The sequence below is a fragment of the Meles meles genome, chromosome 9 (assembly GCF_922984935.1).
Source record: "Meles meles chromosome 9, mMelMel3.1 paternal haplotype, whole genome shotgun sequence".
Lineage (NCBI taxonomy): Eukaryota > Metazoa > Chordata > Mammalia > Carnivora > Mustelidae > Meles > Meles meles.
Window position 1 is genome coordinate 96,603,107 of NC_060074.1, and position 27,658 is coordinate 96,630,764.

At 37.2% G+C, this 27,658-nt stretch overlaps 1 protein-coding gene across 5 annotated transcripts in view; it reads right to left on the bottom strand.

The window, feature by feature from the left end:
• The window catches only part of RAB3GAP1 (RAB3 GTPase activating protein catalytic subunit 1), a 117,630-nt gene that overhangs the window by 69,077 nt on the left and 20,895 nt on the right, over positions 1-27,658 (bottom strand). For all 5 annotated transcript variants that reach the window (XM_046018988.1, XM_046018992.1, XM_046018990.1 and 2 more), the window contains exons 4-5: positions 21,561-21,693; positions 18,396-18,474 (exon numbers count right to left, since the gene is read on the bottom strand). In XM_046018988.1, coding sequence (XP_045874944.1) covers positions 18,396-18,474; positions 21,561-21,693 — 212 coding nt within the window. The remainder of the gene's footprint in view (positions 1-18,395; positions 18,475-21,560; positions 21,694-27,658) is intronic.

The following is a 27,658-nucleotide window of genomic DNA, read 5'->3' on the forward strand; positions in this document are numbered from 1 at the left end:
GCTTCTCAATTTGTTGTCTGCCTTTGGGTAATTTTCAGTACCCTAAAGTAGTTGTTTTGCCAATATTTTCCAGTTTTATGCTTTTTTTTTCTTTTTGCAGAGAAGGAACTGCCAACTATGTTCTTTTTTTTTTTTAAGATTTTATTTATTTATTTGACAGAGATCACAAGTAGGCAGAGAGGCAGGCAGAGAGAGAGGAGGAAGCAGGCTCCCTGCTGAGCAGAGAGCCCGATGTGGGGCTCAATCCCAGGACCCTGGGATCATGACCTGAGCTGAAGGCAGAGGCTTTAACCCACTGAGCCACCCAGGTACCCAGGAACTGCCAACTATGTTATGTCACCATCACTATGTTCTTCTGAACATTTCTGCTTTTGAAAGAGTAAGAACATCTTACAGGCCCTTAGAGCTACTCTAAAATACCATTCTCTCAAAACTATCAGGTCCTTTTGCACATATCTCTTTCTATAGCCATCCAAAAAATCCATTAAAATCATAAAAATAAATACATATAAAGCCATCATAATTATTCAACTATACAATTTACAAGATTGTGGGCCATTTCTTTACATTGTTGCTGCTATTCCCTTAAAGTGTGGTTGAGCTGAAGGTCCAAAGACTAGGCTGGACAAACACAAAACCAGAGACAAAAATCATCATGAGTTAAACCCAGCTATACTTTCAGTGTATTTTCCCAATCTCAATAGAGCCTCCCAGACATACAGCACTTATGGCCCCACTTTTTGTGTTGTTTTCATACTGCTGCTGTAACAAATGAACACAAAATTGGTGGCTTAAAACAAATTTATTATCTTATAATTCTATAGGTCAGAAGGGCAACAAAAGTCTCAGCATGCTAAAATCAAATCGTCAGCAAGGTTGAGTTCTTTTTGGAAGTTTCAAAAGCGGGAATTCATGCCTTCCCTTTCCCCGTTTCTAGAGGCTCCCCTCATTCCTTAGTTCCTGGCTACCTTCTTCAAACCCAGCAATAGCAGGCCAAGTTCTCATATTACACCACTCAGACACTGACTCTCTTCTGCCTTTTCTCCACTTTAAAATACTCTTATTGAGAGCCTGGGTGGTTCAATCAGTTAAGCGTCCAACTCTTGAGTCAGACTCTTGATTCTGGCTCAGGTCTTGAGCTCAGGGTTGTGACAGCCCCGTGTTGGGCTCTACACTGGGCATGGACCCTGCTTAAGATTCTCTCTCTCTGGGGCGCCTGGGTGGCTCAGTGGATTAAGCCACTGCCTTCGGCTCGGGTCATGATCTCAGGGTCCTGGGATCGAGCCCCACGTCGGGCTCTCTGCTCCGCAGGGAGCCTGCTTCCTCCTCTCTCTCTGCCTGCCTCTCTGCCTAGTTGTGATTTCTCTCTGTTAAATAAATAAAATATTAAAAAAAAAAAAAAGATTCTCTCTCTCTGCCACTATCCTCCCCAATCCTCCAGCACACACACACACTCTCTCTCTCTAAAACAAAACAAAACAAAAAGAACTCTTGTGATTACACTGGACCCACCCAGATATTCCAGCATAAATCTTCCAATCTTAAACACAGCTAATTAGCAACCCTAATTCCATCTGTTCCCTTGATCCCCTCTGGCCATGTAACCTAAATTCACAGGTTTTAGGATGTGGACATGTGTCGATTATAGAGAGGTTCATTATCCTGCCTCCGATTCCTTTTTTTTTTTTTTTTAAAGATTTTGTTTATTTATTTGACAGACAGAGATCACAAGTAGGCAGAGAGAGAGAGAGGAGGAAGCAGGCTGTCCGCAGAGCAGAGAGCCCGATGCGGGGCTTGATCCCAGAACCCTGCGATCATGACCTGAGCCGAAGGCAGAGGCTTTAACTCACTGAGCCACCCAGGCGCCCCCGATTCCTTCTTATTAAAACCTTGGCTCAGTAAAGATCTCACAAATTTACATTTGGGGATAAATGTCTCCTAGGTTAATGTCTATATCATTTCCAGAACTACTTATTTTATAAGGAACAATAATCAAGGGAATAAATCTCTCTCTACTTATGGTTTCAGGAATCTACCATTAGAAGGTAAGAGGTATATAAGAAGGTAGGGAGAAGTAGCCAACAAATCACATCATTAACATCAATTATCTTGCCTATACCATAAAAACTGATCATTCCCACATATCTTTTAAAGATTAGTTTTATAAAATACCCTTAAAAAACTTAAACAGGCTTAGAGCTTACTGGCAGTTGCATAATATAAAAAGTGACATTACAAGATTTCAAAATAGTTGCAGATAGATGAACTATCAAAACTGAGTATGGCCATAAATGCCAAAACTTAATTTTGTAAAGTTTGATTTTAAATATGTTTTGGGTTTTTTTTAAAGATTTTTAAATTTATTCACGGAGAGAGAGAGGGAGCAATCAAGAACACGAGCGGGGGGGAGTGGGAGGTTAGAGAAGAAGGAGGAGCAGTCTCCCCACTGAGCAGGAAAGCCCAATGGGGACTTGATCCCAAGATCCCAGGACCATGACCTGGGCCAAAGGCAATCACTTAACTAACTGAGCCACCTAGATGCCCCCAAAATATAAGTTAATCATACATTAATTTTATCTCATTTCAACAGGGTCAACCCATACTAATTGTATATGCATGGTATAAATGAATATTTTGCATAATAGTTATCAAATTTTCAATTTCATTGTTTTAGTATTAACTTCAGTTTTTTAAAAAAAGAAATGTTTATAGATGAACACTTCTGTGTATGTTCAAGTGCTAAGAAGCATGACTGATAATTTATTACCTTGAAAATTGTGAAATTTTAGTTTGCAACAGTTATAATCTTAAAATTCTATTTAAAAAACAAGTATAGAACATTATGGGAGCACCTGGGTGGCTCAGTCAGTTAGTGTCTGCCTTCGGCTCGGGTCATGATCTCAGGGTCCTTGGATCTAGCCCCGCATCGGGTTCTCTGCTGAACGGGGAGCCTGCCTCCCCCTCTCCCTCTGCCTGCCTGTCTGCCTACTTGTGATCTCTCTCTCTTTGTCAAATAAATAAATGAAATCTTAAAAAAAAAAAAAAAAGAAAGAAAGAAAAAGATACCTCCTGTGAGTATCAAGCCCTGTGCTGTCTTCCATGAAAGCATTTATCAATACTGCTGCCACCGTTCCCTTATCTAGCCCCCTACTAATCCCAAAGTTTACTGAGCCGGGGATCATATTTTATCCTTGGTATCTCAGTATCTCACCCCAGTAAATGTTTAAAAATAATGTTTGATGGATAAAAGAAAACACATATGCCTTTAATATGGTTATTATCAAATAATTATTGAAAGTCTGATTGTTGGCCTTCTAATCTTTAAGAAAGATCAAATTTTTAAAAAAATGGAAGCAACATGGCAGACTGACATGACAGAGACCTCCCCGCCAAAACAAACCAAAACACTTTATAAAATGTAACAATATTTTTTTAAAAACATAGGTGAAAAAGAGGAGATAAAAAAGGTAACAGAAACAAAGAGGGAACTGAAAGCCAGAAGTGAGTATATAAGGTGACTGAAGAAACCCAGGGAGATTATCAACTCTAGGTTATAGCTAATAGCTAAGAACTAGGGATTGTGATTTTATAGGATAAGGCTTTTAGCTGCTAAAAGTCTGTAAATGTGACTCACAGAGATGTATGCAAACTGACCATGCTCTGATAGATTAAAAAAACTAAGAATTGTAAAAGAAAATCTGTTTATGTGTGCAAACACCGTGTACCTTAGCCCAGCAGTGGTAATGTGAATTATGTAACTCTGAGATTGATAAAGTATAGCCAGCCCAGAGGAGATGGTCTCTGGCCTGTATCCAGATCTATGTCCAAAATTATCCCAGCCTTAGTAAATATAAATAAAGTGAGATCTGGAAACTATGATTCCATAAGCTTATCACTCAGGTTATCATCCACCCGTGTCCTTGCTAACAAAGCACCAGGAATAGGAAGCTGCCTATCCTTTCAACGATGTCACCAATCTCTACACAGATCAGCTCTCTTCTATATCCTTTAGATTTATTCAAGCATTGCACGTGGACATTGCATCAACCCAAATGAGTACAGAGGTTGTATTATTTTGAATGGCTCCTCAGGGACATGGGTGTTAACGCAAGGAACTGGAACTAGGACTTCTACTTAAAGCCCACCTAGAAGAGATTACTACTTCAATGAAATGAAAACTCCAGACCCTGATCATTTTAGTGGCAAATTCCACCAAACATTTAAAAAAGATAACACCAATTTTACATCATCTCTGCCAGAAAACAGAACAAAATACTTCCCAATTCACATTATAAGGCCAGTATTTCCCTGCTATCAAGATAAAATACAGTACTCCATTTCTTAGTGGGGGACATGTGCCAAGACTTCCAGTGGGTGTCTGAAACCACAGATAGTACTAAACCTTACATACACTGCTTTTTCCTATACACACATACAATGAAGTTTAAGATATACACTAGGCACAGTAATAAATTAATAACAGTAACTAATAATAAAACGGAACAATTGTAATATACTGTAATAAAAGTTATATGAATGTTCTCTCAAAACATCTTATTGTAATCATCCTTCTTGTGATGTGAGATGATAAAAAGCCTACATGGTGAGATCAAGTGAGGTGAATGATACAGGCATTTTGGTATAGCACTAGGCTACTACTGACCTTCTGATACATCACAAGGCCATTTGTTTCTGGACTGCAGTTGACCTCGGAACTGAAACCATGGAAATTGAAACTGCAGAAGGAGGCAGAAAATGGGTAGGAACTACTATTTAAAAGAACTAGAGACCAATATTCCTCATGAATATAGGTACTATAGTCAACAAAATAACAGCATTATCAAATTTGGCAATATATATATGCACAAATATAAATTATACCACAAAACGTGGGGTTTATCTTGGGAAGACAAAGGTACTCAGAAATCCAAAAATCGTATCAATTTACACAGAAAAGGTATTTGACAAAATTGAGCATCTATTCATGATAAAAACTCAGCAAACTAGGAATAGAAGGGAATTTTCTCAACCTGATAAAGAGCATCTATGATAAATCTACAGCTAACAGCACATCTAGTGGCAAAGGACGAAATGTTTTCCCTTTGAGATCAGAACAAGGCAAAAATGTCCACTCTCACTGCCCCCATTCAATATTTTAATGAAAGTCCTAGCCAGTTTAAAAAGGCAAGAAACAGGAACCCTGGGTGGCTCAGTCAGTTAAGCATCTGCCTAGCTCAGGTCAGGATCTCGGGGTCCCAGGATCGAGCCCAAACTTCTCCCACTCCCTCTGCTGCTCCCCATGCTTGTGCTTTCTTGCTCACTTGCTTGCTTTCTCAAATAAATAAACTCCCCAGGAGACCAGCACAAACTCCCCACAAGCACCATGTCTACTGATCATAGAGGTGTGCAAAGCTCCAGCTTCAGTGGAAATACTATCAGGTCTCTTTTAACAAGTAGACAAGAGCACACCTAGTTAAAATTCACTGCATTCTGGCAAAGATCCAAACACTCCTCCTCAGGCAACAAGAAACTCTGCAGAGAACTGACCTGAGGGAAAGGGCAGTCAAAATACAGTGGCAATGTGCACATAGCATACAATGGAGACACATCCTGAAGCCACCAGGCCCTGAACAGTACGTGACCTCTTCTTCATAAACCCCTAACTCTCAGAAGCAGGAAACATAACAGGCTTTCCTAACACAGAAAAGACAGAGACCTAGACAAAGTGCCAAGACAGAGGAATTCAGCCCAAAAGAAAGAACAGGAAAAGGTCATCATCAGGATCTAATCTAAACAGATATAAGTAATACGCCTCATCCAGAATTTAAAGTAAATGAAACAAAATGGGATTGGGAGGGAGACAAACCATAAATGACTCTTAATCTCACAAAACAAACTGGGGGTTGTTGGGGGGAGGTGGGATTGGGAGAGGGGGAGCGGGCTACGGACATTGGGGAGGGGAGGCGAACCATAAGAGACTATGGACTCTGAAAAACAACCTGAGGGTTTTCAAGGGTCAGGGGTGGGAGGTTGGGGCAACCTGAGGCTTTTGAAGGGTCAGGGGTGGGAGGTTGGGGGAACAGGTGGTGGGTAATGGGGAGGGCACGTTTTGCATGGAGCACTGGGTGTTGTGCAAAAAGAATGAATACTGTTACGCTGAAAAAATAAATAAAATGGAAAAAAATATAAAAAATTAAAAAAAAAAAGAATTTAAAGTAACAATCATAAGGATACTAGCTGGGCTTGAGAAAAGCATAGAAGACAATAAGGAGTCCCTCACTACAGACATAAAAGACCTAAAAACTAGTCAGGCTGAAATGAAAAAAGCAATAACCAAGATTCAAAACCAACTGGATGTAATGAACACAAGGATGGAAAAATCAGAGGAACGAATAAGTGACATAGTAGATAAAATTATGGAAAATAATGAAGGTGAGAAGAGGACGGAAAGACGAATATTAAATCACAAATATAGACTTAGGGAACTCAGTGGCTCCACAAAGCATAATGACATTCACAACACAGGTATGATAAAGAAGAAAGGGAAGAAGAGAGGGAAAAGGTATCAGAAGGTTTATTGGAGAAAATGATAGCTGAAAACCTCCCTAATCTGAGGAAGGAAACAGACGTTCAAATCCAGGAGGCACAGAGAACTCCCATAAAATCAACAAAGGCAGGCCAACGCCAAGAAATACCATAGCTAAATTTGCAAAATATAAAGAAAAAATCCTAAAAGCAGCAGGACAAAAACAAGTCCCTAACTTACAAGGGAAGACAAATAAGGTTAGCAGCACATCTTTCCAGAGACACTGGCAGTCCAGAAGGGTCTGGCATGATATACTCAATGTGCTGAACGGGAAAAATATGCAACCAAGAATACTCTATCCAAGCAAGGCTGTCATTCAGAATAGAAAAAAAGATAGTTTCCAAAATAAACAAAAACTAAAGGAGTTTTTGATCACTAAACCAGCCCAGAAAGAAATATTAAAGGGAACTCTTTGAGTGGGAAAGACCAAAAGCAAAAACACTAGAAAGGAACAGAAAATCTCTAGAAACAACAAGCAATAAAATGGCACTAAATTCACATCTATCAGTAATTACTCCGAATGTAAATGGACTAAATGCTCCAATCAAAACACTTAGGATATCAGAATGGCTAAAAAAAAGGATCCATCTACACACTGCCTACAAGAGATTCATTATAGACCTAATGACACTGGTAGATTGAAAGTGAGAGGACAGAGAACAATTTATCATGATAACAGACATCAAAAGAAAGACAGAGTAGTCATATCAGACAAATTAGATTTTAAATAAAAGACTGCAACAAGAGATGAAGCCTATATAATAATAAAGGGGACAATCCAACAAGATCTAACAAGTGTACATATGCCAAGTTGGGAGCACCCAAATACATATAACCATTAGTAAACATAAAGGGACTCATTGGTAATAATACCATAATATAGGAGGGAACTTTAATACCTCACTTACATCAATGGACAGATCATCTAAGCAGAAATTCAACAAGGAAACACTTACGACAGAAATCAGAGGACACAAAGAAATGGAAAAACATTCCACGCTCATGGAGATTGGAAGAAAATTCACTGTTAAAGTGTCTATTACCACCCAAAGCAAACTACAGAGTTGATGCAATCACTATCAAAATACCACCAGCATTTTCCATAGAGTAATCCATTGTTTCATAGAACAAAGAATCCTAAAAATCCTAACAGACCCCAAAAAGCCAAAACAATCTTGAAAAAGAAAAGCAAAGGTGGGGGCATCACAATTCCAGACTTCATATTACAAAGTTGTAGTAATCAAGACAGTACGGTACTGGCACAAAAATAGACACACAGGGGGCACCTGGGTGGCTCAGTTGTTAAGCGCCTGCCTTTGGCTCGGGTCATGATCCCAGTGTCCTGGGATCAAGCCCCCATCGGGTTCCCTGCTCAGCGGGAAACCTGCTTCTCCCTCTCCTACGCCCCTGCTTGACTTCACTCTCTCACTGTCTCTCTCTCTGTCAAATAAATAAAATCTTTAAAAAAAAATAGATACATAGATGAATGGAATAGAACAAAAAACCCCAAAATGGACTCAACAACTATAGTCAACTCATCTTCGACAAAGGAAAAAAGGATATCCAATGAAAAGAAGACAGACTCTTCCCACCACAAATGGTGTTGGGAAAACTGGTCAGCAACATGCAGAAGAATGAAATTGACCACATTATATACCATACATAAGGATAAATTCAAGATGGATGGAAGACCTAACGTGAAACAGGAAACCATCAAAATCCTAGAGAACATAGATAAGCAGCAACCTCTTTGACATCGGCAGTAGCAACCTTTTCCTAGATATGTCTCCTGAGGGACAAGAAACAAAAGCAAAAATGAAAAAAGAGAAAAAAGGGACTTCATCAAGAGAAAGATTATGCACAGTGAAGGAAACCATCAACAAAACTAAAAGGCAACCTTCAGAATTAGAGAAGATAATTGCAAATGACATGTGAAAAAGGGCTAGTATTCATAATCTATAAAGAACTTTTCAAACTCAACACCCAAAATAAATAATTTCTTAAGAAATGGACAGAAGAGGGGTGCCTGGGTGGCTCAGTTGGTTACGCATCTGCCTTCAGCTCAAGTCATGATCCCAGGGTCCTGGGATAGAGCTCCACATCTGGATTCTCTGCGGGAAGCCTGCTTCTCCCTCTGCTGTTGCCCCTGTTTGTGCTCTCTCTCGCTCTCTCTCTCAAATAAATAAAATCTTAAAAAAAAAAAAAATCTGACATCCAATTCCTACATTAAAAAAAAAAAAGGAAAGAAATGGGCAGAGGGCCCCTAACATAGGAGCAGCCAACTATATAAACCAATTAATAACAAAATCAAAGAAACACATCAACAATAATACAATAATAGTAGGACTTTAACACTCCCCTCACTGAAATGGACAGATCATCAAAGCAAAAGACCAACAAGGAAATAAAGGCCTTAAATGACACACCGGACCAGATGGACATCACAGATATATTCAGAACATTTCATCCCAAAGCAACAGAATACACATTCTTCTCTAGTGCACATGGAACATTCTCCAGAAGAGATCAGATCCTGGGTCAAAAATCAGGTCTCAACCGGTATCAAAAGATTGGGGTCATTCCCTGCATATTTTCAGACCACAATGCTCTGAAGCTAGAACTCAATCACAAGAGGAAATTTGGAAGAACCCAAATACATGGAGACTAAACAGCATCCTTCTAAAAAATGAATGGGTCAACCAGGAAATTAAAGAAGATTTGAAAAAAATTCATGGAAACAAATGATAATGAAAACACAACGGTTCAAAATCGGTGGGACACAGCAAAGACAGTCTTGAGAGGAAAATATATAGCAGTACAAGCCTTTCTCAAGAAACAAGAAAGGTCTCAAGTACACAACCTAACCCTACACGTAAAGGACCTGGAGAAAGAACAAGAAAGAAACCCTAAACCCAGCAGGAGAAGAGAAATCATAAAGATCAGAGCAGAAATCAATGAAATAGAAACAAAAAAAACAGTAGAACAAATCAACGAAACTAGGAGCTGGTTCTTTGAAAATATTAATAAGATTGATAAACCCCTGGCCAGACTCATCAAAAAGAAAAGAGAAAGGACCCAAATAAAATCATGAATGAAAGAGGAGAGATCACAACTAACACCAAAGAAATACAGACAATTATAAGAACATACTATGAGCAACTCTACACCAACAAATTGGACAATCTGGAAGAAATGGATGCATTCCTAGAGACATATAAACTACCACAACTGAACCAGGAAGAAATAGAAAACCTGAACAGGCCCATAACCAGTAAGGAGATTGAAGCAGTCATCAAAAATCTCCAAACAAACAAAAGCCCAGGGCCAGACGGCTTCCCAGAGGAATTCTACCAAACATTTAAAGAAGAACTAATTCCTATTTTCCTGAAACTGTTCCAAAAAATAGAAATGGAAGGAAAACTTCCAAACTCATTTTATGAGGCCAGCATCACCTTGATCCCAAAACCAGACAAGGATCCCACCAAAAAAGAGAAACACAGACCAATATCCTTGATGAACACAGATGCAAAAATTCTCACCAAAATACTGGCCAATAGGATTCAACATTACATTAGAAGGATTATTCACCACGACCAAGTGGGATTTATTCCAGGGCTGCAAGGTTGGTTCAACATCCGCAAATCAATGTGATACAACACATTAATAAAAGAAAGAACAAGAACCATATGATACTCTCCATAGATGCTGAAAAAGCATTTGACAAAGTACAGCATCCCTTCCTGAACAAAACTCTTCAAAGTGTAGGGATAGAGGGCACATACCTCAATATTATCAAAGCCATCTATGAAAAACCCACTGCAAATATCATTCTCATTGGAGAAAAACTGAAAGCTTTTCCGCTAAGGTCAGGAACACGGCAGGAATGTCCATTATCACCACTGCTATTCAACACAGTACTAGAAGTCCTAGCCTCAGCAATCAGACAACAAAAGGAAATTAAAGGCACCCAAATCGGCAAAGAAGTCGTCAAACTACGATACTATATGTGGAAAACCCAAAAGACTCCACTCCAAAAGTGCTAGAACTTCTATAGGAATTCAGTAAAGTGTCAGGATATAAAATCAATGTGCAGAAATCAGTTGCATTTCTCTACACCAACAACAAGACAGAAGAAAGAGAAATTAAGGAGGCAATCCCATTTACAATTGCACCTAAAACTATAAGATACCGAGAAATAAACCTAACCAAAGAGGCTAAGAATCTATATGCAGAAAACTATAAAGTACTCATGAAAGAAACTGAGGAAGACACAAAGAAATGGAAAAATGTTCCATGCTCCTGGATTGGAAGAATAAATATTGTGAAAATGTCTATGCTACCTAAAGCAATCTACACATTTAATGCAATCCCTATCAAAATACCATCCATTTTTTTCAAAGAAATGGAACAGATAATCCTAAAATTTATATGGAACCACAAAAGACCTCAAATAGCCAAGGAATATTGAAAAAGGAAGCCAAAGTTGGTGGTATCACAATTCCGGACTTCAAGCTCTATTACAAAGTGGTCATCATCAAGACAGCATGGTACTCGCACAAAAACAGAAACATACATCCATGGAACAGAATAGAGAGCCCAGAAATAGACCCTCAACTCTGTGGTCAACTAATCTTCGACAAAGCAGGAAAGAATGTCCAATGGAAAAAAGACAGCCTCTTCAATAAATGGTGCTGGGAAAATTGGACAGCCACATGCAGAAAAATGAAATTGGACCACTTTCTTACACCACACACGAAAATAGACTCAAAATGGATGAAGGACCTCAATGTGAGAAAGGAATCCATCAAAATCCTTGAGGAGAACACAGGCAGCAACCTCTTCGACCTCAGCCGCAGCAACATCTTCCTAGGAACATTGCCAAAGGCAAGGGAAGCAAGGGCAAAAATGAACTATTAGGACTTCATCAAGATCAAAAGCTTTTGCACAGCAAAGGAAACAGTGAACAAAACCAAAAGACAACTGACAGAATGGGAGAAGATATTTGCAAACGACATATCAGATAAAGGGCTAGTATCCAAAATCTATAAGGAACTTAGCAAACTCAACACCCAAAGAACAAACAATCCAATCAAGAAATGGGCAGAGGACATGAACAGACATTTCTGCAAAGAAGACATCCAGATGCTCCACATCACTCGGCATCAGGGAAATACAAATCAAAACCACAATGAGATATCACCTCACACCAGTCAGAATGGCTAAAATTAACAAGTCAGGAAATGACAGATGCTGGAGAGGATGCAGAGAAAGGGGAGCCCTCCTACACTATTGGTGGGAATGCAAGCTGGTGCAACAACTCTGGAAAACAGCATGGAGGTTCCTCAAAATGTTGAAAATAGAGCTACCCTATGACCCAGCAATTGCACTACTGGGTATTTACCCTAAAGATACAAACGTAGTGATCCGAAGGGGCACGTGCACCCGAATGTTTATAGCAGAAATGTCTACAATAGCCAAACTATGGAAAGAACCTAGATGTCCATCAACAGATGAATGGATAAAGAAGAAGTGGTATATGTACACAATGGAATACTGTACAGCCATCAAAAGAAATGAAATCTTGCCATTTGCGATGACGTGGATGGAACTAGAGGGTATCATGCTTAGTGAAATAAGTCAATCGGAGAAAGACAACTATCATATGATCTCCCTGATATGAGGACGTGGAGATGCAACATGGGGGTTAGGGGGTTAGGAGAAGAATAAATGAAACAAGATGGGATTGGGAGGGAGGCACACCATAAGTGACTCTTAATCTCACAGAACAAACTGAGGGTTGCTGGGGGGAGGGCGGTTGGGAGAGGGGGAGTGGGGTTATGGACATTGGGGAGGGTATGCGCTATGGTGAGTGCTGTGAAGTGTGTAAACCTGGTGACTCACAGACCTGTACCCTGGGGATAAAAATCCATTATATGTTTATAAAAAAATAAGAAATAAATAAAAAATCAAAAAAAAAAAAGAAATGGGCAGAGGACATGAATAGACATTTTTCCAAAGAAGGCATACAAATGTCTTAACAGATACATGAAAAGATACTCAACATCACTCATCATCAGGGAAATACAAATCAAAACTACAATGAGATATAACCTCATACCTGTCCAAACAGCTAAAAAAAAAAAAAAAAAAACAGCACACAAAAGAACAGATGTTGGTGAGGATATAGAGAAAAAGGAACTCACTTACACCAACTGGCAGGAATGCAAACTGGTACAGTCACTCTGGAAAACAGTCTGGAGGTTCCTCAAAAAGTTAAAAACAGAACTACACTATAATCCAGCAACTGCACTACTAAGTATTTACCCAATTCAAAGGGATACATGCACCTATGTGTTTATGGCAGCATTACCAACGATAGGCAAATTATGGGCAGAGCCCAAATGTCCACAGACTGATGATTGGATAAAGAAGTTGTGGTATAGGGGCACCTGGTGGCTCAGTCAGTTAAGCATCAGCATTCGGCTTAAGTCAAGTTCCCAGGGTTCTGGGATCAAGTCCTATATCGGGCTCCTTGCTCAGCAGGGAGCCTGCTTCTCCCTTTCCCTCTGCCTGCCTGCCAAATAAATATTTTTAAAAAAGAAGTTGTAGAGTATAAACACACACACACACACACACACACACACACACACACACACACACACAGAGGAATATTACTCAGCCCTAAAAAGGAATGAAATTTTGACATTTGCAATGACTTAGATGGACCTAGAGTGTATTGCGCTAAGTACAGTCAGTCAGAGAAAGGCAAATACCACATGATTTCACTCATATTAATAAAGGAAAAAGATGAACATAGGGGGAGGAGGGGAAAAGGAGAGAAGAAAACCATAGAACAGACTCAACCATAGAGAACAAACTCAGGATTGCTGGAGAGGAACTGAGCAAGGGTATGGGTTAAGAGGGTAATGGGTATTAAGGTGAGCACTTGTTGTGATGAGCAATGGGTGTTGTATGTAAGTGATGAATTACTAAATACTACTCCTGAAACTAACATTACACTATATATCAACTGACTGGAATTTAAATAAAATCTGGAGAAAAAAGTCTGACAAAACATATACAGGATTTACATGCTGAAAACAGTAAGACACTAATGAAAGAAATCAAAGAAGATGTAACTAACTTGAGAGACCATGTTCATAAAATGAAAGACTGCATAGCAAAGATATCAGTTCTCCCTAAACTGTCTAGAGGTTTAAGGCAATTACAATCAAAATTCCAGGGGCACCTGGGTGGCTCAGTGGGTTAAGCCTCTGCCTTCAGCTCAGGTCATGATCTCAGGTTCCTGGGATCAAGGCCCGCTTCAGGCTCTCTGCTCGGCAGGGAGCCTGCTTCCTCCTCTCTACTTGCCTCTCTGCCTACTTGTAATCTCTCTATGTCAAGTAAATAAAAATCTTAAAAAAAAAAAAAAAAATTCCAGCAGGACTTTTTTTTTTTTAAGACTTTATTTAGTTATTTGACAGAGACACAGCAAGAGAAGGAATACAAGCAGGAACAGTGGGAGAGGGAGAAGCAGGCTCCCTGCTGAGCAGGGAACCCAATGCAGGGCTAGATCCCAGGACTCCAGGATCATGACCTGGGCCAAAGGCAGACACTTAACGACTGAGCCACCTAGGCACCCCAGCAGGACTTTTTGTAGATATAAAAAACCAATTCTAAAATGTAAATAGAAAAACAAAGGAGCCAGAAAAGTCAAAAAAAACAAGTGAGAAAAGGAGAAATAAGAGTTGGATGAATTACACCACCTAAATTAAAGACTTAAAACTACAGAAACCAAGAACATCCAGATATATACACAAATATGGCCAAATGATTTTTGACAAAGGCATAAAAGTCAGTCAATGGAAAAAGGAAGCTCTTTTCAACAAATGATAGTGGAACTGAACATTTGTTTGCAAAAAAAGAACCCTGACCCAAAACTCTTACTTAAACAAAAAATTAACTTGAAATAGATTATAGATCAATATACAAAATGTAAAACTTTTAGAATAAAACACAGAATTGGCCACAGAATCAAAGTTAACATCACTAGTGATTAAGTCATGCTGATAAAATGACCTTCTGATATGTGATGAAAAGGCAATTCATCTCAATGGTATTCTTTCCAAAATCCCACAACCCCAACTGTTATCAAAAGCAAAACAGAGACAAACTAAATTAAAGGACATTCTACAAAATACCTGACTAACCTCAAAACTGATAAGGAGATGAAAGATAAGGAAAGACTGAGATACTTTCAAAGACCTGAGACAAACTAAAAAGACATGATGACTAAATGCTTGGATCCTAAATCAGAAAATGGACTTTAGTGGAAAAACTAGTTAAAGTTAAGCTAATAACAAGGGACCAATGTTGGTTTCTCAGTTTTGACATATATATCATGGTAATATAAGCTGCTAACAGTAGGAAGAGCTGGGTGAGGATATACCAGAACATACTGCACTATCTTTCAAACTTTCTATAAATGTAAAATAAACCAAAAAAAATTTTTTCAGTTTATTTTTAAAACATAGGAGAAAACTCTGGGACGTGGTGCAAAGAGTTCTTAGACAAGGCACTGAAACATGACCCATAAAATAAAAAATTAATAAATTGACAGGACAACACACCTATTACAATGGCTAAAGTAAAAAATACTGGCAGCAAATGCCGATGAGTACAAAGAGCAAATAAATGGAACTTTCATACATTGCTGGTGGAAACGCAAAATGGTTCAGTCACTCAGGAAATCAGTTTGGTCATTTCTTTTTCTTTTTCTTTTTTTTTTTTTTTAATTGTTTTTAATTCCAGTAGAGTTAACATACAATGTTACACTAGTTTCAGGTCTACAATACAGTAACTCAACAATTCCATACATCACCCAGGGCTCGTTATGACACACGCACTCCTGAATTCCCATCACCTATTTCATCTATCACTCCACCCACATCCCCATCAGTTTGTTCTCTGTAATTTTGTTTCTTGGTTTATCTTTTTTTTCTCCTTTCGTTCATTTGTTTTGCTTCCTAAATTCTACATGAATGAAGTCATGTGATATTTGTCTTTATGACTTATTTCACCAGCTCTAGCTCCATCCATGATGTTGCAAATGGCAAGTTTTCATTCTTTTTACGGTTGAGTAATATTCCACTGTGTCTATATCTGTGTGCATGTGTACGCACACACACATCTTCTTTATCCATTCATCTATCCTCAGACACACTTAGGCTGCTTTCTTATCCTGGCTCTTGTAAATAATGCTGCTGTATAAACATAGGGATCCACGTATTCCTCTGAATAAGTGTTTTCATATTTGGGGGGTAAATATGCAGTATGATGACTGGATTATAGGGTAGTTCTATTTTCGACTTCCTGAGGAATCTCCATACTGTTCTCCCCAACGGCCACACCAGTCTGCATTCCCACCAGCAGTGCAAGAGGGGTCCTTTTCTTCACATTCTCATCAACACTTATGGTTTCTTGTGTTTTTTACTTCAGCCATTCTGACAGTTGTGAGGTGGTATCTCATTGTAGTTTTGATCTTCATCTCCTTGATGATGAGCGATGTTGAGCATCTTTTCACGTGTCTGTTTGGTCATCTGGATGTCTTTTTTGAAGAAATGTCTGTTCATGCTTGCCCATTTTTTAATTGGGTTGATTTTTGCGTGTTCAGTTGTATCAGTTCTTTAACATATTTTGGATACTAACCCTTTATGGGTTAGATCATTTGAAAATATCTTTCCCAATCATTAGGTTGCCTTTTAGTTTTGCTGACTGTTTCCTTCATTGTGCAGAAGCTTTGTTATTTTGATGCAGTCCCAATAATATATTTTGGCCAATTTTTATAAAGTTAAAAATAAACACTTACCATATAACTAGCAATCTCAACCTAGGTATTTAGCCCAGTGAACTAAAAATATACTTTTACACAAAAATCTGTGCACATATATTTGTAACAGCTCTAATAATAAATGCCCAAACCTGGAAACAGCCTTAATATCCTTCAACAAGTGAATGAATAAACAAACTGTGGTATACCCTTACAAGAGAATACTACTCAGCAATAAAAAGGAATAAGCTACTGACACAATTACTTAAAAGGATCTTGAAAGCATTACATGGAAAGAAACTAGTCTCAAACAGTTACTATATGATTCTATCTCTATGACATTCTTGAAAAGACAAAGCTATCAAAACTAAAAATATATCATTAATTGCCAGAAGTAATAATGGACAAGAAGAGTATTTTTAGGAGGTTACACTTTGTTGTATATCCTGATTATGGTAGTAGTTTTTAAAAATCTATACATATGTGTTGAAGGTCAATGAACTACTAATTTTTTAAAAAAATATCAATTTTACTATATGCTAATTTTTAAAATAAAAAATTTTTGAAGTAAATGTAAAGGTTAAAAAAACTACTAACAAGTGATTGTCATTAATGTAAAGAAATATATCACTAACAAGTGCTTCATTAATACATAGAAAGGTTTTGCTTATTATTCAACAAATATTTTTAAACTATGGACTATAAAATATTTGTTGAATAAATAAGCACATTCACACTTGAGACATTTTGGTGGTGGTATGCTTCAACACCACCCCTACCAAAATAAGATAAAGACCTTTTAAGTGTGATGTACCTCTTACATTATCACATTTATAATTAAGATATAAGTGAGGGTCACCTGGGTGACTCAGTGGGTTAAAGCCTCTGCCTTCAGCTCAGGTCATGATCCCAGGGTCCTGGGATCAAGTCCCACATTGGGCTTTCTGCTTGGCGGAGAGCCTGCTTCCCCCTCTCTCTCTGCCTGCCTCTCTGCCTACTTGTGATTTCTGTCTGTCAAATAAATAAATAAGTAAATAAATAAATCTTAAAAAAAAAAAAAAGTGAGCCATGATGTTATCATGTAACTGATACCAACATTTTACTTCTATAAAATTTCTAAAAATACATATTAAGTTTTCTGTGATATGCAAATGTTCCATGCTAGTCATCAGAATTATAGTTAGGCTCTAATCTAGATTATGAAATATATTGTGCAGAAAAGAGTTAACAGCAGGCCTGTGACTACTATTCTTAGAATGGCCTGCATGCAGGGGCGCCTGGGTACCTCAGTGGGTTAAAGCCTCTGTCTTCGGCTCAGGTCATGATCCCAGGATCAAGCCCCACATAGGGCTCTCTACTCGGCGATGAGCCTGCTTTCCCCTCTCTCTCTGCCTGCCTCTCTGCCTACTTGTGATCTCTGTCTGTCAAATAAATAAATAAATAAAATCTTAAAAAAAAAAAAATTGGCCTGCATGCAAGGCTGACCTTCAGCAGGCTTCTAGGAATTTGGATTTTGAGAGGGTTCTCAAAAAACTCTCCAATAAGAGTTACTGTGCTTAATCTGTTTGTACAAACAATGTGATTTATGCTAAACACCTGCTCCCCTTATGGGAGTCTGAAATTTTGTTACGTACCAAAGGGTGCCAGCCCCCAAATATAAACCCTAAGAGCTGAGCTTCTAATAAGCTTCCCTGATAGAAAACATCTCATAGGTGTTGTCACAACTTGTTGCTAAGGAAATTAAGTATGTTCTGTGTGACTCCATTAGGAAAGGACTCAAATATGAATTCCTCCAAACTTTGCCTCAGCCACCTTTTCCCTGTGTTGATTCTGTTTGCAGATTTCATTGTAATAAATCATAGTAAGTGTACCCATATGCTGCGTTTTGTGCATCTTCCTAGCAAATCACTGGGCCTGGGGGAGATGTTGGGGTCACCCCAAACTACATACTAAAAGTTACCTGAGTAAAAGTATACCTACCATCTTACCAGGCAATGTGCTCTTGGAGGAAAGTCATTATTCATACACAACAAATCTTGCATAGATTGTGGAATAACATCTACAAAAACATTTAATAAGGAAAAAATTAGTATGTTCACTCTAAGACAAAATTTTATAACATGACTGAAAAAAAAATCACATTATATAACGTATCTTGCTAGTCCATGTGGTTTTGCAATTGCTCAAGGATTTATATCTAGGACTAGCTCTATGATTTGGGGTGAGAGAGATGTTTCTTCCTCACTGTCTTATTTCAAAAAAGCCAGCCTCTAAAAACAAAAAGTATTATTCCTACATGTATATTTTCCTTTCTTCTAAGTCATGATTCAATTGCTTCCTCATCCTTCTTACAAAGCCACATTTTATTTGTTCTTCTTGGTCTGCCCTTGTCCCCACTTCTCTTCAAAATTTTACTTAGAATCCAGTCAACACTTTATCACCTCCTATGGCTAGTCTTTGCTAGCCTCTGGCCATTTACGTAAGGGCTTCTTAGAACCATTAAACAAGGATATCTCAGTCATTAAGTATCTGCCTTCGGCTCAGGTCATGATCCCAAAGTTCTAGGACAGAGCCCCATACTGTGTTCCCTGCTCAACTGGAAGCTTACTTCTCCCTCTCTCACTCCCCCTACTTGTGTTCCCTCTCTCACTATGTCTCTATCAAATATCAAATAAATAAAATCTTAAAAAACAGAAAACAAAAATAAAAAAAAACATTAACCAGGTTCCCACTTTTTACCCATGCATCTTTAAGCACTTGTATTGCCATTTATAATAAGACAATGACATAAATGATCCTTAGTTATGCATAAATTCATAATAAATTCAAAGTATAAAGAATATTTATTCATTAAAATATTTCCTTTTATTGTATAGCTATAATTCCTTACTCTGCTCAGCGGGGAGACTGCTTCCTCCTCTCTCTCTGCCTGCCTCTCTGCCTACTTGTAATCTCTATCAAATAAATAAAATCTTAAAAAAAAATTTAAAAAAAAAAAAGAATAAATAGGAGAACCCTAATGACTTGATGCTTTAACTGAAGCAATGAACAACCCAACAAAATAAAAGATCAGTGCTCAAAACTTCTGACATCTGATAGTATAATTTTAAATGTGTAACTCCAAATTAAATGAGTTGATGGTTTACTTGTAACTTCTACCATTAGGTATAGCTTTAATCACAACCAAATTAAAACTGCACAATACATATACACATGCAATAATAATGACTTAAGTAACCTAAATCCATTAATCTTCTTTCATACCACAGTCCCCTATATGAGTTTACCTTAGAAAAACTGATTCTAAGCTTCGTCATTATAACAGCTTTTCCTTGATGTATGATCTTCCCTCAAATTAATAGCCCTCAAGATTTTTCTACCCTTAACAGTTCCTTCATTAGTCAGCAGGATGTAGGACCTGGAAATCTCTGGGCTATTATCAGACTTCCCATCAATTGCATATATTTCCCTCATCCACTTACTCCTGAAGTACACATATTCATATTTTCGTGTATTATTTTATATAGTGTATAATTGTCTTATATATGTGTATAGATGGTCAATGTTATCTGTCCTAGTTTATGAATCTGAATACATATGCTAACTACTTTATTTTCTAAAAAGTATGCATATAATACAAAAGGTTATATAACTTTATTCCTATACAAGAAAAGGTACAAATATTTCAGGCCTACACTTACAAATGATAATCTGTTTTAAGCAGAAAAACTTTTTTCCTTAATTTATTTTTTCAATTGAAATATAACTGACATTTGGGTGCCTGGGTGGCTCAGTGGTTTAAGCCTCTACCTTCGGCTCAGGTCATGATCTCAGAGTCCTGGATCAAGTCCCACATCCGGCTCTCTGCTCTGCAGGGAGCCTGCTTCCCTCTCATTCTCTCTGCCTGCCTCTCTACCTACTTATGATCTCTCTCTCTGTCAAATAAATAAATAAATAAATCTTTAAAAAAAAAAAGAAAAAAGAAATATAACTGACATTTAACATTATATTACTGTCAGGTATACAACATCATAACAACTCATTAATTGTATACACTGCAAAATGATCACCGTAAGTCTAGTCAACATCTGTCACCAGTTAACAACAAAAATTTCCTTGTCATAAGAACTTTTACAATTTACAGTCTGAGCAACTTTCACAAATATCATGCAGTACAATTAACTACAGTTACCATGCTGGACATTAATTACATCCCTGTGACTTATTTATTATATAACTGTAAATGCGTACTTTGACCTCTTTCATCCATGTTGCCCACGCCTCAACCTCCACCTCTGGGACCACCAATCTATTCTCATAAATGTAAGTCTGATGAGTTTTGTTTCCATTTTTTTTTTTTTTTAGATTCTACATATAAGTGATATCATACAATATGTCTTTCTCTTATTTCACTTAGCATAATACCATCAATTGCCTGAAAAACTAACACACATTCTGCATAATATTTTTTAAGTGAGTAAAGAAGGGTATTTGACTGACAGTTCCAAAATTCTTATTTTTCCAATACCTTGGTCTCTCACTATTATGTGCTACTCTACCTCAAGGAAGAGATTTTGAGGGGTGCCTGGGTGGTTCAGTCAGTTGAGCGTCTGCCCTCTTCTCCTGAATTCTAATCCATTTGATCTGACTACAAACTTTGGGGTATAACCAAAACACTACACTGATAAATCAGAAAATAACTTCTATTTTTAAATCCTTCAAATCCCAGCTTATTGCTTAATTCTTCATTACATCTTCCCTGATCTCTCTTCAGTTAGAACTGATCATTTCTTCTCTGAACTTTAGTAGCACTTTTTCTGGGCTCTGTGATGGCACTTATCATTTTCTATTTCCTATGACCATTAGTTATTTATAGACGATATATCCCTTATTGGACCGTAAATTTCTTTTAACTGGAGGTTAAAAGTGCACACAATAAATATTTTGCTAATCTAATTAATTTTGAAATGCTGCTAGGACTGTGCCTCTAAAAAGATCATATTCTATTTCAAATGTAGTGAAACAACTTCGCAAATGTAAAACATCTCCAGAGGACACTATTTAATTAAGAGAACTAAATTCATAATTCAAAATTATAATCACTCTTACAGTCAAGAGTTTCAAAATATGTAGTTAACAACTTACCTTCCAATACTTCATCCTTTCCTTCTTTATCAGTGGAATCTTGTACAAGATAATGATGAGTGATTGAGAACTTGAAGTCAGCGAAGGAAATTTCATCTGATTTCTCTTCCCATGTGCCAGAAGTAAATATACCCTATATTTAACAATAAAATAGAAAAAACATCCTCAAGAAAGCTCCCTTAAAATATTAACTATCCAGAGACATATAAAATTATAATTTTTGAATAATTTTTGTAAGATACACATATAAAATCAAGAATATACAGTAAATCCCATGCCTCTTACATTAAAAAAAAAAAACAAAACCCTTTCTACCATTAGCAGAATCTCTGAGTTACTTTCAGCTGAGAACGGTAACATTTTATAAATTTTTAAATTTAGGAAAGAATATGGCAGCAAAATATACTTTTATCATAAAAATCTCAAATCTGATATCACTATATAAGTACAGAGCATTACTAGACATAAGAAATTGCTTAATAAAAAGCCGTTTGTAGAATCAACTTGAGTGACATGACATTTGTAGGACTTACTTCCTTAATATATTTCTGCAACCTCCTTCAGCAAGCTTTGGTATTTAAATATTTTCATTTAAAGAGCAACTCCTTGACTGGAAAACATTTTAATTTAAAGTTCCAAAGAGCTCCCAACTTATACAACATAATCATAAAAAAGGATTTTTCCCATTTTCTAATCTCCCATAGCTATTCCTTCCACTGGAGAGGAGGTATATAGTCACTGCAGCAGAGCACCACTATGAGGCAGGAAATACCAACCCAGCAACTTGCCAAGCACAGACAGATCCAAACTAGACAGAAAATATGTAAGGAATGAGTTGAGTTGAGTCTGTGAGTTGCTGGGTTTTTATAAAAAGTGTTTTCATGATCATACCTAATGTAGAACACTCAAATTTTTTATGTGTTTCTGGCAAAGTATTTGTAATTCTGAATGGAGTTAAATCATATTTTAAATGTCTTATGGGTATATTATGTTAATATATCAAACACCAATCTTTTTATTAAGAGAAAAACCACCATGTATGATACATATCAAAACCTATAATTTTATATGTTGGTTTCTCTAAAGTAAGGTTAACCTGTATTGAATTAAAATATATATGGCTCACACCAAAATTCTCAAATTGTATACTTAAGAGCCTGGTGTGCTACGAGGAATGCCCACTATAAAGCAATTAAGGCTAAAACTAAGGACAAGGGCAAAGTCCAGAAAATGAGAGAAAAGCACATTTGTCAAGCTTACAGAAAAGCTGAAATACTCTACTTAAATGATACAAAGAACATTACCTGAACCTAATTTTGGATTCTGAGAACTACTGTCAACCTTACCAACAGCCATCTCAAGAAGGATTTGCTTGTATTCAATAAACAGGTGGTATCCAGGTTCTGGCTCCCAAACAGACTTTTTAAGATAATCAGTTTAACAAAAAACAATAATCTGCCTCCTTCAATTCCATTATGATGCAGTCCTTTGACACCAAATTTTAGTATGGTGTATATTTATGATTAGAATCAGAAATGACAGCTCTGGTTCAAAATTAATCTACTGATTCATCAAAAATAACCTCTGAGGGGCCCGATCAGACAATAAAATATAAATAAGCATATATAATGGAAAGAAATAAAACTGTCTGCATTCACAATGATCTGATATGTACCTAGAATATCCAAAGAAATGTACAAACTACTAAAACTAACTGATGAGCTTAGAAAGTTATAGAATTCAAGATCAATATACAAAAACCATCTGTATTTTCATATACAGGCAGCCAACACTTGGAAAATGATTTTTTTATTAACATATAATGTATTATTTGCCTCAGGAGTACACGTCTGTGAATCCTCAGTCTTACACAATCCACAGCATTCACAATAGCACATACCCTCCCCAATGCCCATAACCCAGCCACCCTCAGTTTGTTTCCTGAGATTAAGAGTCTCTTATGGTTTGTCTCCCTCCCTGATCCCACTGGAAAATGATTTCTTTAATACCACTCTTACAACATCAAAAATAAATTAACTAGAAATACATGTAACAAAAGATGAGCAAGAATTCTACCTAAGAATGCTTCAAAACATTGGCAAGCGATTATTAAAGACCTAAAGAGAGCTCAATGTACTTGGATTGGTAGACACAACAGCATTAAGATGTCATTCTCCTCAAATCTATAAATTCAACACCATCCTAATCAAAATCCCAGCAGGCATTTTGTAGAAACTGACAAGCTGATTCTAAAACTAATATGAAATCCAAAGGACTTAAATACCTAAAATAATTCTGATGAAAAATATACTACCTAATTTTAAGACTTATTTTGCTATAGTAATTAAGACACTATAGTAGTGGCATAAAGACAAATAGATCATTTAGACATAATAGTCCAGAAATATATTCACACTTATCCATTTTACAACAGAGGAGCTACTGCAATTCAGTAGGGGAAGGGAAAGGATGATCTTTTCAACAAACGGTCCTGGAATAATAAGATATTCAAATGGAGGAAAACGGAGAACTGTCTTTACAACCTTGAGATTGGCAAAGACTCCTCTGACAGGACACAAAAGGTACTAAAAATAAAATTAAAAATTAAGAAGTAATACCCAAATACATAAAATAGCTAATAACAAACATAAAAGAACTAATTGATAATAATACAATAACAGTATGGGGTTTTAGCACCCCATTCACATCAATGGACAGATCATCTACCTAACAGAAAATCATCAACAAAACAATGGCTTTGAATGACACACTGGTACAAATGGATTTAACAGATATTAGATATTTAACAGATATTATTATGCAGGATATTCCATAATATGAAAGTAGAATACACCTTCTTTTTAAGTGTACATGCAACATTTTCAGGAACAGATCACGTATTAGGCCACAAAACAAGCCTCAACAAATTCAAAAAGACTGAAGATATACCATGTATCTTTTCTGACAACACTATGAAACTAGAAGTCAATCACAAGAAAATATCTGGAAAGACCATAAATACATGGACATTAAATAACAATGCTAATAAGCAATAAATGAGTCAACCAGGAAATAAAAGAAGAAATAATAAAGTACATGGGGGAAAAAAGAAAATGAAACAGTTCAAAACCTTTGGGATATATGAAAATCTGTTTTAAAAGGGAACTTTATAGGCACAGGTCTACTACCTCAAGAAGCAAGAAAAATCTCAAACAACCTAACCTTACATGTAAGGGAGCTTTTGTAAAAAAAACAATTAACAAAACCTAAAACCAACAGAAGGCAGGAAATAATAAAGATTAAAGCAGAAATAAATGAAACAGAAACATAAAAAAAAAAAAAAAAAAACCACTAGAACATACCAATGAAATGAGGAGCTGGTTTTTTAGGGGAAAAAAAAAAAATCAATAAAATTGAAAAATCTCTAGCCGGACTGATCAATAAAAAAAGAGGACCCAGGGGCGCCTGGGTGGCTCAGCAGATTGAGCCGCTGCCTTCAGCTCAGGTCATGATCTCAGGGTCCTGGGATCGAGCCCCGCATCGGGCTCTCTGCTCCGCGGGGAGCCTGCTTCCTCCTCTCTCTCTGCCTGCGTCTCTGCCTACTTGTGATCTCTCTCTGTCAAATAAATAAATAAAATCTTTAAAAAAAAAAAAAAGGACCCAAATAAATAAAGTCACAAATGAGAGAAGAGAAATAAAAGTATCAAATATCAAAGAAATACAAACAAAATACAAATACAAAGAAATACAAACAATTATAAGAGATTATGAAAAACTATATGCCAACAAATTGGACAACCTAGAAGAAATGTATAAATTCCTAGAAACATATAAACTATCAAAACTGAAACAAGAAGAAATAGTAAATTTGAACAGACCAATAACCAGCAAAGGAATTAAATCTGTAATCAAAATCCAGGACCAGAGAGCTTCACAGGCAAATTCTACCAAACGTTTAAAGACCTGGGATGCCTAGGTGGCTCAGTTGTTAAAACATCTGCCTTTGGCTAAGGTCATGATCCCCGGGGTCCTGGGATCAAGTCCCAAGTTGGGCTCCTTGATTAGTGGGGAGCCTGCTTCTCCCTCTGCTTGTGCTCCCTCTCTCTCTCTCTCTGACAAATACATAAAATCTTTAATAAATAAATAAATGAGTTAATATCTATTCTTCTCAGGTGTCTGGGTGGCTCAGTCAATTAAGTGTCTGCCTTCAGCCCAGGTCATGGTCCCAAGATCCTGGAATCAAGTCCCTATCAGGCTCCCTGCTCAGCAGGGAGTTTGCTTCTCCCTCTCCTTTTGCCCCTCCCCCCAAACTTGTGTTCTCTCACTCACTAGGCACTCTCTCCCAAATAATTTTTTTTTAAATCTTTAAAAAAAAAACTATTCCTCTCAAACTATTCCAAAATACAGAAAAGGAAAACTTCCAAATTCATTCCAACAGGCCAGTCTTATCCTAATACCAAAACCAGATAGACACCACAAAAGAAGAGAAATACAGGCAAATATTCCTTGAAGAACACAGAAGCAAAAATACTAAACATAATCTAGCAAACTGAATACAACAACCATTTTAAAAAAATTCATTCATCCCAAAAAGTGGGATTTATTCCCAGGATACAAGGTTGGTTAAATATTCACAAATCAATCAAAGTGATGCATCACCCCAATAAGAGGAAGTATAAAACCCATATGATCATTTCAGTAATGGAGAAAAAGAATCTGACAAAGTACAACATCAACTTACGCTACAAACCCTCAATAAAGTATGTTTAGAGGAAACTACATCAACATAATAAAGGCCTGATATGAAAACTCACAACTAACCATCATGCTTAAATGGGGAAAAACAGAGCTTTTCCTCTAAGGTCAAGAACAAGACAAGGGTGGCCACTTTGACCACTTTCACTCAACATAGTACTGGAAGTGCCAGTCACAGCAATCAAACAACAACAAAAAAATCAAAGGTTTCCAAATCAGTGAGGAACAAGTCAAACTTTCACTATTTGCAGATGGCATGATACTATATAGAGGAAACCCAAAAGATGCCACCAAAAAACTGCTTAGAACTCATTAATGAATTCAGTAAAGTTGTAGGATACAAAATCAAGGTTCAGAAATCTGTTGCATTCCTTTTTTTTTTTTTAAGATTTTATTAATTTGACAGAGATAGAGACAGCAAGAGAGAGAACACAAGCAGGGGGAGGGGGAAAGGGAAATCAAGGGAGAAGCAGGGCTTCCAGCTGAGCAGGGATCAGTATGCTGGCCAATCCCAGGACTCTGGGATCAGGACCTGAGCCGAACGCTTAACAACTGAGCCACCCAGGTGCCCTGTTGCATTTCTATATACCAATAATGAAGCAGCAGAAAAAGAAATTAAGAAAACAATCCCATTTTCAAGTGCACCAAAAACAGTAGGACACCTAGGAAGAAACCTAACCAAAGAGGTGAAAGACCTGTACTCTAAAACTATAAAACAATGATGAAAAAAAATGAAGATGATACAAAGAAATGGGAAAACATTCTATGCTTACGGATCAGAAGAACAAATATTGTTAAAATGTCTACACTACCCAACACAATCTACTCATTTAATGCAATCCTTATTAAAATACCAACAGCATTCTTCACAGAACTAGAACAAATAATCCCAAAATTTGTATGGAACCATGAAAGATCCCAACTAGCCAAAGCAAACTATCTTTAAAAAAAAAAAAAAAAAAGATTTATTTATCTTAGAGAGAGAGTGTGTACATGCAAGCAAGGGAGGGGGCAGAGAGAGACAATCTCAAGCAGACTCCCCACTGAGTGCAGAGCCCAACATGGAGCTCAACCCCACAACCCTGAGATCATGACCTGAGCCAAAATCAAGAGTCAGAAGCTTAACTGACTGAGCCACCCAGGAGCCCCCAGCCAAAGCAATTTTGAAAAAGAAAAACAAAGCTGGAGACATCACGAGTCCAGATTTCATGTTATGTTACAAAGCTGTAATGATCAAAACAGTATGGTACTAGCACAAAAATACACACATAAATTAACATAAATGAATAGAAAACTCAGAAATTAACCCACAACTGTATGCCCAATCAATCTTCAACAAAGCA